We start from the raw sequence: 19,034 nt of genomic DNA, 5'->3' as shown, positions 1-19,034 counted from the left end.
CCACAATGGCCCAGACGACAGCACAAGAGTCTGTCAACAAGCAATACATAGCAGCCAGAGAAAGAGTCATCAAACACCAACCCAAAAGAGACTATTATTCATGCTTGGCTTTTTAAATGAGGGTGGATTCATCTGTCATGTGGCTCCAGTTCAATAAAATATGTAAATATAGCCAATATTCCACACTTGTAACTGAAGTGCAATGCGGTTTACTTGCCACTTTACTTAGATTTGATTTGAAGCGTATCTTAACGCAACTAAATTTAGATTTGTGACTGAATGTCCCAATAAATCTTTTCTTTCTTTCTTTCTTTCTTTCTTTCTTTCTTTCTTTATTATTAACATACTGTATATTCAATAAGGTTGAAGTCCATGCTGAAGTATGATTTAATAACCACTAAACAAAAAGAGAAATGATAATAATAATTTGATGACAAGTAAATAAATGACATTCAGGAGAAAAGAGCTGCTGTAATCTCAAACCTTCACAATCGTTTGTAGGTTTCCTGCTAAAAAAGCACTTCAGATAATATAAGAGTCTGAATTTACTATCAGCTGTATTCATTTAGACCTATGGGGCAAACCCTTTGCCAATAAATGTTTTAGCCCCGGCAACAAAACATTGATTGTTTCCAATTGGCAGGATTCCTTTCCCTCAGACGGGGACCCAGCCAATCAGAAGCAGGCTTGATGGAAAAAGAGTCTCCTCACCCTGGCAACCGCTTCTCTTTACCCTTCCCTGTTGGCAGGTTTTCTCACAGACAGACAGTCATAACAGTAAGTGCTCTCAACTGTGACTCGTCATTTCTTTAACATGAGACCGTAACTGCTTTCTCTGCCAGATTTGAATAACCAGCCAGAAAAAAAAATCCAGCAAATTTTGTTGAGTAGGACATCACCTAACCGTAGATGTACTATGTAATATGTCCATATTGATTCAAAATACATTTATTTACTTATTTTATCTTATTTTATCTAACTTATTTATTCCCTTCATTGTTTTCAAACAGATGCAGATTAGAATATGACTAAGACAGATGTCTGGAGCACAGTGTTATTTGAGCCTCGTCACAGACGATTGTTTGACAGCAGAGGGAGGTGCTGAATATTCCCACACAGACGTGTTCAGTGGAAAATTGTGCTGTAATACATATACAGAAATTACACTGCAAGCTCAGCAGTTTCGCCGGTTTGAAACCCTAGACACAGAGAAGGTGTTGACTGTCAAGTCTGACTCCTGTCTTGAATGCTGTGAGCGGTGTGGAGAGGTCAGCTGGGAAGTGTTCAGGGATCATCTTCCACTGACCATCTGCTGCAGATTTTCACTCTCACTGTTTGTTTTGCCTTCTTTTAATAGCTACATCTGCCAGGTTTATGAGAGAAAAGATTAAATGGCATTATTACAAACATTGTATTAAATGGCATACATTTTATTAAATGGCATTAATACAAACTCTTAATGCATTCATTTTTTTTCCTCACTGCTTTTTTATGATGAAAAATCTTATTTGACCATTTCATACACTTGTATGAAATTTTACAAATCTGAGAATCACCCGTGTAAACCCCATTGGAATTCCTTTGACTTTATAACTCATAACTGCTCACAATTTATGAAACATACATAACCAAACAACAGCAACAAAAACATAAATATTAATTCTGAAAAGTTTACAAACATTTGTGTGCGTGTGTGTGTGGGTGTGTAAACTTTCTCTTTCATATGAAAAAAGTGATCAATTAGTCATGCTGCAATGATTCCTCAGGAGATGTAGATGTTCATATTATTCATAAATATTTATATTCACAATGAAAAAAATTCAGTCCCAAAAATGTGTGGGATATGGGGTATGGTTAAATATATTTTTGACACTAACACAACTTCACAGATAATAATAATAATAATAAAAAAGTCCTACCTAATGGTAATCCATACATTCTCAAATCCAAAGTACCAGAAACATGAATTGTAAGGTTTTTATTTTTTATCATAAACACATGCATAAATGATTTGCATTAAAGTGAATTCTTAAAGTACTTGCAAACTTTTGTTCCGTTACTATAAACCATACAGTTTTTGAGAAATCTTTATGCATCTCTTCCGAATGCGAACAGACTCAAATGCATTATGAGGGTTAAACAAATCGGTACTTAAAAGTGATGCCTGTACATTTTTTGGGATGTTAAAATACTTTCTGCTATTCCAGTTTAACATTCAGAAAGTGAGCTAATTCCAACTTGAAGCCAGTTCATATTATCACTTCTTAACTGATGGCATGAGTTTGGGGAAACCTGTCTAAAGCATATATGGAAAAACACCTACAACACGTTGGCCGGCGACAGCCCATGATTTCACTACTGGTGCTACTATAGTATAAATAGGTGCCGGGAGAACATGTGATCAACTTCTTTGTCTGAAGCTTGCATCCAAAGTATGGCAAGACACCTAGAGAATGCAGTGTCTCGTTACCTACTCAGGAAACCATGGTTACATAAGTAACCTGAGACGTTCCCTTTCAATGGGACTTTGAACTGCGTCCTCTAGGGGTCACTATGGGGAATGGTAGACCCATGCGACCATGCTGAGGGGAGTGCAGGGCAGAACCATGGCGAACACTAAGTACCAACTCTACCATTTCCATGGGAGTTGCCCCTGGGATGTTAGAAGGCTGTCCATGACTTTATCCCTTACTGACAAAGGCCTATGCTACATACCCAAACGTACCTGTTAGATCCAGACTCCTGGGCCCGGGGTAGAGCTCAAGGTTTGGAATCAAGAATATATTCCTTTAAGGGGATATGACCAAGAACCTAGCATCATACTAAGTCTTGGCCTTTCACACAGGTGCTACTGCTTGCTCTCGCATAAGCTTGCTGAAGGAACGGTCTCAACAGATCCCTAGTAGCAACACCTTGTTTAAATAAGTATCCTAATGGATACATAGGTGAAGTGGAGCCCAAGATGAATAGGGCTTTTACCAGCTCAAGGAAGGGCATGAAGCAACCGTGCAAAGCCCTCACCATATAGGACTTTAGAAAAGAATGCAGAGTACTAGCACGCGAACTTACCACAGTGTGGATTTTAGAAAGTGTGCAAAGACTTCACGTGAAAACTTATAACAAGGATTTTAGGATAACGTTCTAAGGGGCTCTCGTAACACTCTGAAAAAGCAGCTCATAGATAGAATGGTGCATCCCAAAACCAATTAGTTTCTAGAGTCAAGAATTCGATCTATGGTATAAATGCTGGAGTGGCTAACAGTAAATATCAACTGAGAGGGAAGCTTGATCTGACACTGCTCTGGGAAAACAGAGAACTCAACTCTCACGTGAAAGGAGAACTCAGAATTCAACAAGGGCATAGTGCGCTCTCAAGCACTGCTAATACTACTACGAGAACAGCCCACTGAGCAAGTAATCTAACTCCTCAGAAAGGGAGAGAACGCTCAACAGTGTGTTAATAGAGAGAAACTAGTTGAGTGGAGCCCAAGGTACCGGTGTCTAACCGATTCAGAGAAAGGGAATGAAGCTAATACACATAACCCTTACCATACAGGATTTCATAAAGTGCGCATAGTTTTGCGTGCACACTTACCACTTAAGTGGATTTTAGAAAGGGCGCAAAGTATTCAGCATGCACATATTGCTACCATTGTAAATATAGTTACAGATGATATCAACTGTTAGCGTAAAAAAAAGTTTACTTACCATTTACTATTGCTCGGTGAAATTTTTCAGAAAAAAATCCAGTCATTTCCATAAGAATCATTTCCCCATGATGCAGATTTCAAGTTCAAGTTGGTCACATGAATTCTCCAAACTGAACAACAGCAAAGCACTTCGTTTGAAAGTGCTTCATACACTGCTACAATATTTGCAATGGACAATTGACCTTTTCAGCCCACAAATTTAGGCCTAGCTAAAATATCACCAGTGTGGCTGTACTCCTTCATATATAAGCAACTGCTTGATTCGTGATTTAAAGGGATAGTTCACCCAAAAATTAAAATTCTGTCATTAATTACTCACCCTCACATAGTTCCAAACACATAAGACCTTTGTTCATCTTTTTACAACACAAGTTAAGAAGATATCATTTTTGATGAAAGACGTGAGCTTTCTTACCCCTGAGCTTTTCTGTTGTAAAATGCTTTTGTGAATCCCAAACTGAGACTTTAGTTTTCTTTGAACAACCTGTCCTTCATCTCTCAACTTCACATCACAACTCTTTCCAACTCTAAAAGCAACACTACCTTATTTAATCTTACATAGCTTCTGACCAACAGTTTTCCAGGCTCGGAAGAAACAACTCCCAGTTTAGCATGAAAAGACACATTCATCAGTGCGTCAGTAAAAGCTTGTTTTCCATGAGTTACAGTTCATTTACAGGATAGGTAGCAGGGATACACACTTCAGCTGAGAGGAGTTCAAAAAATTATGTGTCGAAGTGCTGCAATTCAATTTATTCTATAATCTAAAACAAGAGCTCAATGATGCATCTCACCCATCTCCAGCTTTTGCGAGGATGAGACTCATGCCCACAGCCTGTGATAATGCCATTGTGTCTCTCACACCCAAATAAAGTGTCCTCCACAAAAGAGCAGAGAGCATGACTGACGCAAACTTACTGAAAAAGACATGATGTCTGCTCTCAGAAATCCTGTTTGAAAGCATTCACAAAAGCTGCATCGCTGTACATTAGTGCGTAATCACACTGTTGTTTGCGGATAAAACATCACGAGTCAATGTCTATTCTTATCTAAGAGAGAGACAGAGAAAGTGAGTCATGCTCATGGGAATAAGTGGATATTGTAGTTTTACTCATTTTGTCAGTATTTTTACGTCAAAGAACAAATGTAAATGTATGCATGCTGCTATAGTTCTCAGAGGGAATAGTGTTGACTCTTTGCACTGTCAAAAAAATAGGTTAGGTAAAAGTTAAACAAAAATCCATTTAAAATCCCGATATACCTGAAAAATTAAAAGAATCATAAAATAATTAAATTAAATTAAAAAAATGAACTGGTGTGATGTCTTTTCAAACAATATCAGGCCAAGTTTCAGGAGTTCGAAACAGCTTGCCAAAGTGAACTTTCTGGAAATTTCTGTAAAGTCTGTAAAAATATCATATTGAATAAATTGTATTTATATTGAACAGGTCAATCATTAAGACATTTTTAACTTCAAATCATTGCTTCCAGGTAAAATATGAGTCTGCTATCCATAGTTTTGCTTTGTCCAGAGAAAAAGTCTCCTTGTCTGAATCTAAAGAGAAATATGCACAGATCAAGTGAAAAACAAGTGAATTCTCACACTATTTTTGGGCAAGTGTGTTCACACATAGAGATTTTCAAGAGTCAGTGTGAATAAATCTAGACAGGATACTCTGTGCATGACCTGATGTTTTATTCACATCCAAAACGATGTGAACATTACGGAGCACTAAACACTCTCATGTCCTGCCTGTTTCATAAATACTCATAGCCAGAGGGCGCTCTTGCGCAGAATGTCCAAAACTTGACTCATAAAAGTAATAACTTTTGACGTGCCAGGAAATCCCTAATATGGACAAAAGCATAGTTGGACTGATGAAGCGTGAAGACAATGCATGCACGATCATTAACTGACTTTTCATTTATTACATTATATAAACTATTCTGCCTTATGCTGTGACTTTGTAGTATATAAATAAATGATAAAACTCTCATTAATAAAATATAAGAAAAACATTATAGAATTCAAATTATTGGTTATTATCCAGCAGTGTATTTGATTTCTTAGTCAAATAAAAAAAAGAAATAATAATAATAAAAATAAACTTGTCAATAAAACAAAATCTATATTTATTTGAAATTTCTGTTTTAATCTGCAAAACACTTTTCACGTTATTTTAGCATTCTCACAGTTTAATATAGATAACATGAAGTGAACTCTGCTTCTAAAGACAAGAACAACTTGCACAGCGAAGACAGTTTTAAATAGATACACATGGGCCTCAACAACGGTGCAAACAGCAAACATCATTACATAAAAAGATGAGCTCTTAACGTCAACACACAACTAATTAACATTGCCAACAAAACAACAACACAATGAATAAACCAAAACATCAATTCTATTACAGTCACAGCATACTTTACTCATGCTGCAGAGTGTTGGCATTAACACTTTAACATATCAGCAATATTCTCTAATATTAAACTGTTTGTCCAATGAACTCTTTTAGCCCAGTTTGGACAACATTTGGTGTAACATGTAACATGTTTTACGTTTAAAATTCCAATTTGGTGTCAAAAGAAATCGAGAATTGAACTGTTTTGTTTAGACCACCTTTTCAAGAACACCTCCATCAGAGCGTGTTTATATATGAGGTAGTGGAAATTCTCTCGTGCATGGAAAAGACTGGCACCTTTGGCGAAGAAAAAAAAAAGATACATTGAGTGAAGGAGAGAAAGAAATGGAGAAAGGGAAACGGAGTAGAATAGAAAGAGCTCTTGACCCCCTGCTATCATCAACTGTGATTTGAACATCCATTTCAAAGTGTTTTAACATCCAAGGACAGCCCCAAGCCCAGACCCTTCTGAAAAAACACACATCTTTTTGGAAGCAGATGAAACTCCACTGACATGCTTAATTTACATATTACACAATCTGTCCAATAAAAACATTACTGTTATTGAGATGAATGGAGCGCATTATACTGCATGTCATCCATCAGGTCAATCTCCCATTAAACATCTAGTAACAATTCAGAACACCCTTGCATCTACTTAACCACCCACTAGAAACTGCACATTTTTCATGTATATACGTAGTTGCATCTTGCTGCATCCTTGGCTCTGTGAAAAGGAGTAAAGCATGTCAGTTCGATAGCTTCCTAAGTATACCAAAAGAAACACAAACAGAGTTTAGTCCTTGTATTTGAAAGACAGGCTGTATTGTTGACTTATTTCATCAGTGAGCCACACTGTCGCCGGGGTCTGCATCGCACGTGACTTTTCCACTCCGACTGGGAAACATGCATGATGTTCCATAATGTGTAATTAGACATTACTATTTTCACTGCGCTCTGCCCTAGAGGAGCTGCTGTTTGAACTCCCTGTGCCAGGAAACTTAGGGGCCATCAGTACAACTTTGGGTTCTTGCAGTTAACTTTAAATAACTCTGTGCTCAGCCCCGTGGTGGAAAAACGATATGGATGGAGAAACTTTCTCAGAACACACTCAATACCTTCTTTCAGTCATAATGTGAAGAAATATGTAAATATGATTTCTCAAAGTTGTACATTATAAATACCCATATTCATGTCTGAAAGAAATTTAAAGTGTGTCTGTGTGTGTGTGTGTGTATATTATATATATATATATATATATATATATATATATATATATATATAAGATTTTTTTGATGATGATTCAGTTTTTTCTGATTCTTTGATGAACAGAAGGTTCAAAAGGACAGCCTTTATTTTAGATATAAATCTCTCTTAAAGACATTATTAATATCTTGAACTTTTGATTAGCTAGAAACAATTTAGTATTTTTTTTATTATAAAGATTAAAATCTTTAAACAAATCTGATCAATGCCACTTGAAAATGTTTTGTGAGATTTGCCCTTCCACAAACTTCAAACAAACTTGAAAGCCTCAACATAGTTTTTCCAAGTGAATTTTCAGGGCTGTCTTAATAAATCGAACATATTTTCTCCTTTGGAGGACTTGAGATGCCTTTATAGGCCTTCTTTTCTCAAAAAACCTCCCATACACCCATACAGAGTCCAGAGAAAACCTCCGGCACAACATCAAAGTTGAGCACGTGTCTGCTTCGTCTCAGGGGAGATCAGCACATGGAGCAGTGATGTGAGCGTAGTAATGAGATACAGCCCCCTTTCACTTACTGGAGTAAAACAAAGCCATAAAAAAATACTTGTGTAGACTTGGCATTCGTCACAACTGCTTGGAAATAGAGTGAATGAAATGAAAGCTGTTTCATTGTGAGACATTTCAGCCAAACTGTTGCTGTAAATGGTTTCCACACCTTTTCACCAATGCATTTCCATAAACTTTCTAGCTGTTTGTGATAAGATTTTTTATAAAACTAATTTTCATTGAGATTGCACTCAAATGGAGCAGCTGATGCAATATTTCCTATCTAACTGCAACTAGAAAACATTATATTAACAATAGAAGTTTCCATTTTATTACTTTTCCAGACCCAACTCGCTGTTATTCCCCCAAATTTTCCACAATCGTGGGAACATTGGCTGAACTTTTATTTGATTCTACTCTATGGACAGTAACGTTTCACAAGAACTAGTTTGAGACTAAATTGGAGGATATGCTGTTCTTCAGTCAGCTGTGGTTTGTTTCTTCTACAAAAGCTTTGTGTCGCTGGTCTTGTGGGCGGTTCCTGCGGGATTGGTAAACATTTGCGACTGCAGGCCATGAAACTTTGAGATGGCCAACAGTCAAAAAACAGAAACTGAGAGAAACAGACACCAGATCTTGTAGATATTGTTTTATTTCAAGTGATATTCGACAAGCAATCATCAAATCAACATATAAAAACATCTGCACCATTTCTTTTCAAGCTTATGCCATGGCGCTTTAAAATAAATACTTCTCAAGAGGAAATAATACAGACATAATATGACAAATCCAAACCAGACGAAAACAAAACGACTGAGCAAATGCCACAGAGAAGAAACATAAAAAGGGTCCATAAAACGTCAACGTACAGCCCAAAAAAAGTGTTGTAGAAAACATCTGAAGAACTTCGTAAAATACAGAATCTTTGCAAAAAAATGTCTTGTTTTTTCTTTTTCCAGGTTTTCTTAAAATCCTTGCAAAATATCAGCTGGTATCGTAGCGAGATTAAATGTGAAGAAGAATGTGCTTTTGCATTTTTTTTTTATTAGTATTCACATATAATATATAATAAGTATCGACAAAGTCCTCTTCTGGTCTTTACAGAGCAATGGCAGCCATATTGCACAAGGCTCATCTTCCTCAGGCACATGGAAGAACTCTTTTCTCGTTCACATGCTGCTTTAACAGGCAACCATGGCTACCAGCGCCGCTCGAATACGACGCCCTCGCACTCGACGCGCTTTGGGACGCCCGAGTGTCCGCACCTTTCTATTCATCATCAGCCAGAGTAAGACAAAGAACAGAAAGAATCAACAGAGCATGTGAGTCCAGAGTTCACATTCGAAACCACCCTCCGTTTATGACACAAAATAGTTTGCTCACATTTATTTTTTTCACATATAAAAAAAATTTGGTTCCTTTCGCTCATCCGTCTGTCGAAACGCAACAAGCCCTCACACGCTGGTTAAGAATTCAGGTTACAGTACAAAAAAAAAACTGGTCCGCGTCATAGATCCTCACACACTGAATGTAAACAACCTCTCGCATGGCTTTCGATCCGAACCGGAGTGCGTGATCTTTATTTTCCATCGTACATTAACGGAAAAACTTAGCACCTCGGAGTCGGTCCTTATGCTGACTCATCAAATACTACAATGCACCGAACAAGTCTCGAACCGCTAGAGCGAGTTAAGCTACATTTAGTTCACAGCTGTTGTTGTTAGTTTACGTAAAACTAGTTTAACTGGAAAAAGTTCCATTGAGTTTCTTTTCAAGGACCGATGGCGGGCGAATGCGTGTACACAAAAGGGTAAAAAGAGGGTTAATGTGTGTAGTACGCTGAATGCCAGAGAGCTCCGAAGAACATTCTCAAAGTGCAAAGCTTACGAATAGCCTTTCGCAGTCCGCTTCCATCGTTTACTTGACATCTGTGAGAGAAATAACATAAATCGTGCTTTAAAAATAACATTTAAAAATTAATTGTTCTAGGCACTACTGAATGTCCAAAGGCGTTGCTGTAGATTGAGGAAGAGAGTGTTAGAAAGCAAATCCAAAAGTGATGACTTTGCGAAAACACTTCTACGTGGGTCCCAGTCGAATAACCAGACAGACGAGCTCGGCTCTCTCAGCTCTTTGAGTCTTTCGGCAGAGTTTCTGACAGGAAAAAGGGTCCACAAAGACGTACGTCAAGACAAATTGTCACTCGCACAGCCTCAGGCCATGATTTTTTGCGGGATCTCTATGGAAGCTTTGAGGAAGATGGAGTTGTCGCGGATGTAGTTCCTTTTCTTGATCTCCTCGTGTGAGATAAACTTGGGGTAGCCGAAGCCCAGCGTGCTCTCGTCAAGCGAGTTTCGGCTGCTGCACGGTTTCTGGAAGTTCTTCCAGTTGGGATCAGGGTTGAAGGTCTCCGTGATATGCTGAGGTTTTGACAGCGACGGGTCGCTCTGGTCCAAAATGGAGAAGGTGACCTTGTAGGAGAAGGGCCACTCCAGCAGGTTGTCGTACTCGCCGGGCAGCACGCGGATGTAGATGGACAAATGCGAGCCTTCGCCGCTGCCGTTGCCGTTTAGGAAGGCGGACACCTGGAGCTTGTAGCCGTAGCGGTGCGTGTAGAAGGGCGGGCTGAAGAACTCGTGGTTGTTGCGCAGTTTGGCCTCCTGCAGCTTGCGCGAGTAGTCGGTCAGTTTCCAGATGAGAACGCCGTCATGACTCACCGACAGCTCCTCCATTTCACGTCTCAGCTCCATGATTTCCTGCCGCTGCCGTCCCACCAGACTACACATCATAGTCAGGTGGGACTTTGTGCTCTCTTCCAGGTGTCTTCCAACTGCCATCTTTGGGCACTAGAAACCAGAGCACAGAAGCACAGTGTGAACTCACTTGCCATTTTTTTTAATCTGTATGACGCTATAAGCATAACTATAAACCTTGATTTGCATTATAGACATCGTACTTTATTTGACACAAATCAATGTATCAATAATTCATTATAAAACGGATGGTTCTGGTCCTTGATTCTGATAGGTTGACCAGCGTTCGAAGCCATTGTTAATTACACTAGAAACATACGTAAAACTTTGTTTACTTCTGTGTGTTGCTTGGTCACCACTTTGTTGTAACAACAACTATTTCTAAGGAACTACATTATTTGATGGAAGAATAATGTTTTTATTTTTATCATTACACTTTATTTGTTCTGTTTTATTCCGTGAAACCTTACTACATATATGGAATAACCATATATAAAAGCAATAAGCCCTGCTTTGTGTCGTGCCTAACAACTTAGCTGTTATAAATTAACTGTAAACCACGGCTTCTTGGGGCTTATTGCTTTAATGTATCAGTGTGATAATTTGAAAAGTATAAATGTAAATAAATATATATATATATATATATATATATTTTTTTTATGACAAATAAACTGACATTTAAAACTATTTTTAAATTCATGTTTAGGTAATTTACTGTTTTTAATGCATTTTTTTAATGCAACATTCTGTTTTTAAATAAACCATGTCTGTTTATTTGCCAATTTGAAGAGTGAAAAATATATATTTAATTTAAAAAAGCGATTTATTAATTATATTAGTTACATTTAAATCTTTCACTTTATTAGTTAAAAAAGTACAAATGTAAATAAATTATTGAAAAGTTAATTATTTAAGTTTTTAAACACTGTAAATTTAACAACAGTTTTAAATATTGACTTATTTGTTCATTTAAAAGTGACACATTCATAGTTTTATAAATTCATAATTTCTTTAAAAAAACAAAACAAAAAAACTCTTGTGTCTATATATTGCAAGTAAAAACAGAAGACCGGTAACATGTCATAAAGGTGGCAGTGGTGCCTGCAAAATGCATGAAACTTATTTCCCCAAAACTCCACTCATCTCAAAAACTAGCAAAGATGAAATCTCATAGCAGACATCCCATCCTTAAAAAGAGTCTTATACTATAAACTTCAAATAAATTTTTACTGACACAGACACAATGTTTCCAGGTGTGGAGGAAGGAAAACTGCATCAGGCAGCACAGGAATTCAGTCAAGTTAGAGCGCAGGACTCACTCTGTGTTTGCAGCCGGCATCCTTGAAGGGGCAAAGGACCAGTGCGCTGCCACAGCTCTCCTTCACGTGGTTGGCCAGATCCTCACGTGCGATGTTTGGGGTGCCGCACTGATTAGGACACTGCACGGGAAAGCGAGGGCAGTGGAACTGGTGGTTCTGAGGGATGAAAGACAACAGTCAGCATTGACGTGAATCTGTAGGTTGAGCTGTGATTTCTGGAGCAATAACAGCTTGAGCACTGAGGCGTGAGAACTAAAATATGCATGGATTCATAAAATCATCATGAGATCATCTATAAGAGTCGCTGCGCTCGTGTTCGTGTTCCTGTAGCTGCTGGAGCGTGACACTAGCAACACCAAAGTCATGGGTTCAGTTCCCAGGAAACAAGCACTGATAAATATTTCTTTAGGCTTTGGATTAAAGCATATGTCAAATATTAGTCATAAAGTAAAAAAATGACGCATTAAAAAGCATGAATCCTGAATCCTCCTCCATAAGAGGAAATTAAACCAGTTTCTGTTTCAACCTACGGGTGCCTACGTTTACAACATGAAGCATACTCAAAAAGGTGGGCTACTTAATTAAGCCACCTCCTATGATCCCTCATTTCAGCCAAATTGTAAAGCCATTTAATGCATCCACAGAAATGCAATGTGCACATTATTACAAATTAATTAATAATAAACTAATTACAAAGCAAAATACACAGATTGTTGATTTGACACTAAAAAGCCCCAATGAATTTAGTTCAGTGTTGAGGCTGAATGATTTGGGGGAAAATATAGTTTTGGCAGTTGTGAAAATATGATTTAAAAAAAAGCAGATTTGCTGTACTTGTTTGTAAGGCTGCACAATTTTGACTAGAATTCTGTGATTATATATCAATATGACTAAAATAATAATTGCTACTAAAAATAAACAAGTTAATTAATAAACTATTTTAATATTCCACTGAAAATATATATATATTTTAAGAAAATCTATCCAATAATAAGTTTTTTTTTTTTTTACAGTAAAACTATCCTACAAATAACAATACTAATGTTTATGGCTGTCTTAATTTCAAATTGTAGACCATTGCGCTTTTAATTGACTAAAAATCAATCAATAATAGTGGTTTATAAGCAATTCTTCTCATTATAAGTTTGCAAAGATGGTTGGCTCATGTTGCATTTCCCAATGCACATTATAAGTGACCCAAACTTACAGCAGATACAAAGAGTGTATGCGCCACAGAATTGACTGTGAACCAAGGTGCTCTGAAACACTGAAAACACCAGATCATGAGCTGCTTGAAACTCACTCAGAAACACGCTCCATGTTTGTATTTATTTAATAAAACTGCAACCTTCAGATCTAATAATGGCACATAGCATCATGGTTTAATTTCAATTAATCTCGCAGCACCTATCCAGTGTAATTTAGCTTATTTAGAAAAATATTAGTGTGCTATGCATTTAAGTCTTAGTAGGCTACTGATCTGCTAACATCAGAATCCACTGAAATTAAGTCTAGTTTCTCTTGCGGAGCGCTTCAGATTGGTCACTAATGAGGTTCCATGACATACGCTCTAAGCTTTGGAACAGGGAGTGTGTGCCTTCTCCAGGCAGCTGAATCTCACAGTGTTCTCAGGATGTATACCTCTATGTGTGTGAATGCAGGTGTTATAAAAAGAAGCAAGGCCAGCCCAAGCTGTGGTTGGCACCAAACCCAGAATCTACTATGAAAGCCAGCGTTTATGTAGTCACAGGCCCACTGCCATCCCACCCTGTGCAGCCTCAAAACCCCTTTAATTTACTACTGAGTGGTTACTGTTCCAAACACACCCGACGCTGGACAGGCGCATTAAAAAACCAACAAACAAACACTATTTGCATCCATTTTTTTCTTGGCTACAGATGCAGGGCCACGGCTGAAGGCTGTCACAGTCGAAGTCAGAGAGAGCACTGGATGATTTGAGTGTAGAGGTGTGCTGTGCCGTGTCACTCACCTGGATGGTGTCGTAGACAAACTCTTTGCCGCAGTACTTGCAGGGCTGCGTGCGTTTGGGGCATTCCGTCATGGTGTGCTGGGATAACAGTTTCCTCATCATTCTTGCGCCACACTTGTTCTCGCAGTACACGCTCTCCTGCGGACAGATGCCCTGGTGGTTCTGAGGGACACGAAAGGAGATGGAGATGTCAGAAGAACAAAAGAAACTAGATTTGTATTTCCTGAAAATAAAATGACTGCATGCAAAGCAGGAAAAGAACATGTTTTAGGCATAACTGAGTTGGCAGCATCAGATCTGCTTTGATGCCGACACTCATCCAGATCTTTTTCTGTCTACTGAACCATGAGCCATCATCCTGACACAGACTTTACAGTGTAGAGGGGGCTAGAGATGGTAAAATATAGGTTCTTTATTGGCATGAAAACCTTAAATATTCATGGAGCCACTTCATTGTGCAAAAGGCTATTTATAGTGAAAAAAGTTCTTCACTCTATGAAAAATGGTTCTTTTAAGAACCGTTTACTACTTGGCCTACTATGCGATTATCTATTAAATCTGTCAATCCTGACTGGCCAAAATCTGCAGACTGTTTTTGACTTGCCCAGACTGAAACTAGGGCAAAAGTCATGTACTTTATTCTAGCTTTTACAAGAATGTTTGTGTAATATCATATCTGCCTTGCAAGCACTTTCATGAGGCAAAACACCACTTGTCAAAAAGCAGTAAATTGCAAATAAAGTGGTTCTCTAATCATAAACGGCAACAATTTAGTGCAATTTTGCAGCCTACCCACAGAATACAACAGGAATATTCCCATAAAACGCAATAAAAAGGCTTAATCGTCTCTTTTATACATTTTGAGGTTTCTATTAGTATTAGTTTGAATTGTAAAAATAGGAGTGCCATCATATTAGCAAACAACTGCAGTTCTTGTGCTACTACAAGATCAAGCTGCCAGTTTACTAATAAAGACTTCACACATTTCAGAAATACAGCATGCTGATACACATAACCCTCTTTCTTCATGTATCGATCCTTTTTACAGAGCCCAAACTGACAATAATCAAGTAAGAAGCTAGCACATCTGTGCTAATATGCTAATGCTGGAGAGATTAAGTTAACAGGTACCCCCCTTAAAAAAAAGCCAGTTACTGTAAGATTTTTTTAAAAGCTTTTTTTATTAATCTTCCAACAAACTTACAGATGTTAAGTTACATTTAGAATAATTAATAAAGAGTCAAGATGTGACAACCAGTCCCATTTAGCCACTTAGCATGTTAGCAACTGTCATATTCAGGACACATAATAGCTTAAAATAATCACAAGTGGGGTATTATTACATTTATTTTATAGTGATAAAATATAATAGTATTTTATTGAGTAGAAAAACACATGAGCTTGTGTTGAACACACCTTTATTTCTTATTTCAATGCTAACTCTTTTCGAGGTATGAGGACTCATTCCTGCAATGCTCTAGAATAACGGTCTTGTGCGTGATTTGAGCACAGTACCTCATAGGCCTCTCCTGTGAACTCGCTCCCGCAGAACTCGCACTTGACCTTGCGTTTGGGACAGTCGTGCTGCAGATGCTCGGGCAGGTCTCTGCGGGTCAGCTTGACGGAGCAGCGGTTGGGACAGGGGATCACATTGAAGGCGCAGGTTGAGAAGTGGCCCTGGGAAAGAAAAGGTATGTTGTGTAGTTCATATTTACAGTGACATTTTTCCCATTTTAAGGATAAATATATATAGTTCACCCATTGACTTCCACAGTATTTTTTGTCAAAGTCAATGGCTACAATCAACTGTTTGGTGCTCAACAGAAGAAAGCGAGTGATTCAGGTTTGGAACGACATGAGGAAGAGTTAATGACAGATGTATCCCTTTAACGCAACTATAACACATTCAAACAAATCCCATGCAAGTTAGCAGAGAACACTGCTACAGCAACAGCTATGTAGGGAGACATCAGAAAAATGATAAAGCATCATTACCTGTAGCTGTTTCATCTGGCCGGTCCAGCGGCAGCCCTCTTCACTGTGAATACAGCGGATGGGCAGCGCCAGTATCTGCTGCTCCAGCTCAGGGTCAGGATAGATCTATAACACACCATTACACCAAGGACACATTAATCAGCGTCGTCTCCTCTCTTCAAACACACTCATATATTAACCACTCAAGGACAGGACAGAGGTCTGGATTTAAGCGTTCACTTATTAACTCAGACACACTGTGGCTTCTCCCACACTAAAAGGGGATTGTCTGTTGATATAATTACAGCAAACGTCCCGTCATACATAAGGGTGGGTCAGAGTACTCGAGTATTTGCAAATGACAGCAATGATTGACCAAAAGGACATTTTGATTGCGTAACTACTGAGTTTTACATAACATTTCACACCAAAAATGTTCAAATGTTTACATCAAAATGTTTAATTGCATCATTTTTAGTGACATCTTGTGATTCTGACGGACAATTTGAGTAAATTCTGACACTTGACAACAATGTAAAAAACATAAAAATGTTTTTTAGACTTTGGGATAATCACACAGAAATTCTGCACAGAAACCAAAATGCAGATTACTACTACTACTTCTAATAATGATACGTATATTGTATTGATGTAGATACATTTCCATCTGTACTTTAAACAGATTTTTATTTTGTGCCATTTTTCCTACAAGTATTGTTCAATCGGGATGGAAACTGATTTAGTCGCATATTCTTTTTTTTTTTTTTTTTGCATACATTACAGTCACAACCAGTTTTTGTGATTTTGACGTACAATTTAAGCCAGTACAGACACTTTTTAATAATAAGGTTCAAAATATTAAAAAATAACTTTTTTTTTGTGTGTTCTGATTTAAGGATATCAAAGGAATTCTGCATAGAAACTAAAATGCTAAATAATAATAATAATATTAATAGTATTTGCTTGAGGTAGATACTTTTTAATATTCAATACTGACACAGTGGGGGAAATTCACAAATAATGAATTATTTCAATTGCTTTAGTGCCTGATGCGGTCATTAAAAAAATGCTAATTATGTAATGACCCAAATACTCCCACAAAAATTTGGTTTCAAGTGCTAGACTGCAACTTTTCTCTAAAAACATGTCAATTCAAGATACACAGCTAGTTTGAATCCTCTTTTCCATCAGTTGATCATAAGCCATAATCAATATAAATGTTTAATAAACATCTCTTTCAAATGAAATGTATACCTTAATCATCAATAATCAGAGTTATGTATATAGAAAGATGAGTATCTGATAAACGTCAACTGACCAAAAAGTTTCAAATGCATAAAATCGTAGTCAAATATTTTATATTTTCATTTATTTTATATTATTCCAAGAATAAGAAAACAATATGCTTAGTCATGAAAAAGAAAAAAGAATGTAAAATGAATTATGGAAGACTGGGAAAAGAAAAATGCTTTGTCAGAAACACAAATACACTGCTGTATGATCAAATTCAATTGCACGGTGATGGATGACCTCAACTAGAGCCGTGTGAAATGAGTGTGTACACGTGCATCTGTGTTTGTACGTTAGATCCAGAGGCTATTGCATCTTCCCTTCATCCATAAAGTCGATGAAGGATGAGACGCTCCTCCATCCAATCAGCCCAAATCCTCTGCCTGCAGGATTTACATACACACACAGATCCGCAGCGTTACGACAGCACTGCAGACGCGGCCGTTCGCCCCCCCATGCAGTCCCATATGGAGCCGTTCCCCTCACCCTCCCAACACTCCAATTCATTTTCATTGACAGACTTTCTGGCACACTAAGATCAACTCTCCCAACCGTGCTATCCTGCCGTACACAACGGCTCAGAATTAATGGAAGATATGTAGATAAAAAAAATTTAAATAACGAATTATATAAAGAACTAAAAATACAACACCTCGTGTAAGCAGGTGAGCCTTCATTATAAAAATGCATGGTTGCTAGTTGGCGTCCCTACTTGACTGAAATATCCAACTTTATCAAGTAGCAGATCAGTGATTCACTTCCACACAATTTGGAATATTGCATATAAATTCTGCATGGAATTTTTATTATTATTTTTTGTTGCATACACTAGTACACTCAAGTGGAAACTAAATATTTGTTTTAATACTGAGCTAATATGTTGAAGCATATTTTAGGTTATATCCATGGTGTCTTAAAATAGCACAGTTGAGTATGTTCTTAGAATGATCTTAAGAAGTACTAAAGAATAATTTTTGATATATTAAGAGCAAAATTAGTGCATGAAAATAGAGCACTTTAAAGTACATTATGGAAGTGTGCTTAACAAAAAAAGTTATTCTGCAGGAAACACCTAAAGCAACTGCAATATTGTAATAATAAAATGTAACATTTTTATTATTTTCTATTAACTATATTTTGCATTAGTTATCTTAGAAGTTTGTTAGAGATATTATTCTCCTAAGAAGCATAAACTAAATTTGCATCTTAAATCTACTGCCATAAATTTCCTTAGCATTCAAATGTTTTTAAAATACGTCTCTTATACCCATCAAACCTGCATTTCTTTTATTAAAAATACAGTAAAACTGATATATTGTCACGTTATTACAATCTAAAATAACTGTTTTCTATTTTAATATATTTCACTTAAGTATTATATTTTTATATTATATTCGATTTTTGATGTATAAATTATTAATTAATTAATGTATAAATTATAATTATTTATGTATTATATATATATTTTTTATATTATCCCTGTGATGGTAAAACTGAATTGTCAGCATCATTACTCCAATCTTCAGTGTCACGTGATCCTTTAAAAAACATTCTAATATGCTGAATCATAAAAGTTTAATACATTTTTTTATTTAATTTTTATGTTGAAACTATGATGCATTTTTTTTTTTCAGGAATCTTTGATAAATGGAAAGCTCAAAAGTACAGCATTTATATGAAATATAATCTTTTTTAACATTATAAATGTCTTCACTGTCACCTTTGATCAATTTAATGCATCCTTTCTGAATAAAAGTACTAATATATTTCAAAAATTAGAAATCGTACCGGCCCCCGAACGTTTGAACAATATCGTTTTGAAACATGAGACGTGGGGTGA

General features: G+C 37.0%; 1 protein-coding gene across 1 annotated transcript in view; it reads right to left on the bottom strand.

Annotated features, from left to right (window-relative positions):
• Positions 1-8,502: 8,502 nt before the first annotated feature.
• Positions 8,503-19,034, bottom strand: part of traf4a (tnf receptor-associated factor 4a) — a 35,617-nt gene continuing 25,085 nt past the window's right edge. Inside the window, exons 3-7 of the mRNA XM_026282673.1 lie at positions 15,926-16,030; positions 15,446-15,607; positions 13,931-14,092; positions 11,941-12,096; positions 8,503-10,714 (exon numbers count right to left, since the gene is read on the bottom strand). Coding sequence (XP_026138458.1) covers positions 10,082-10,714; positions 11,941-12,096; positions 13,931-14,092; positions 15,446-15,607; positions 15,926-16,030 — 1,218 coding nt within the window. The 3' untranslated portion in view covers positions 8,503-10,081. The remainder of the gene's footprint in view (positions 10,715-11,940; positions 12,097-13,930; positions 14,093-15,445; positions 15,608-15,925; positions 16,031-19,034) is intronic.

Source organism: Carassius auratus, chromosome 15 (genome assembly GCF_003368295.1).
Source record: "Carassius auratus strain Wakin chromosome 15, ASM336829v1, whole genome shotgun sequence".
Lineage (NCBI taxonomy): Eukaryota > Metazoa > Chordata > Actinopteri > Cypriniformes > Cyprinidae > Carassius > Carassius auratus.
The sequence above is the reverse complement of the archived record's forward strand: the minus strand, read 5'-3'. Positions and strand labels throughout refer to the sequence as shown.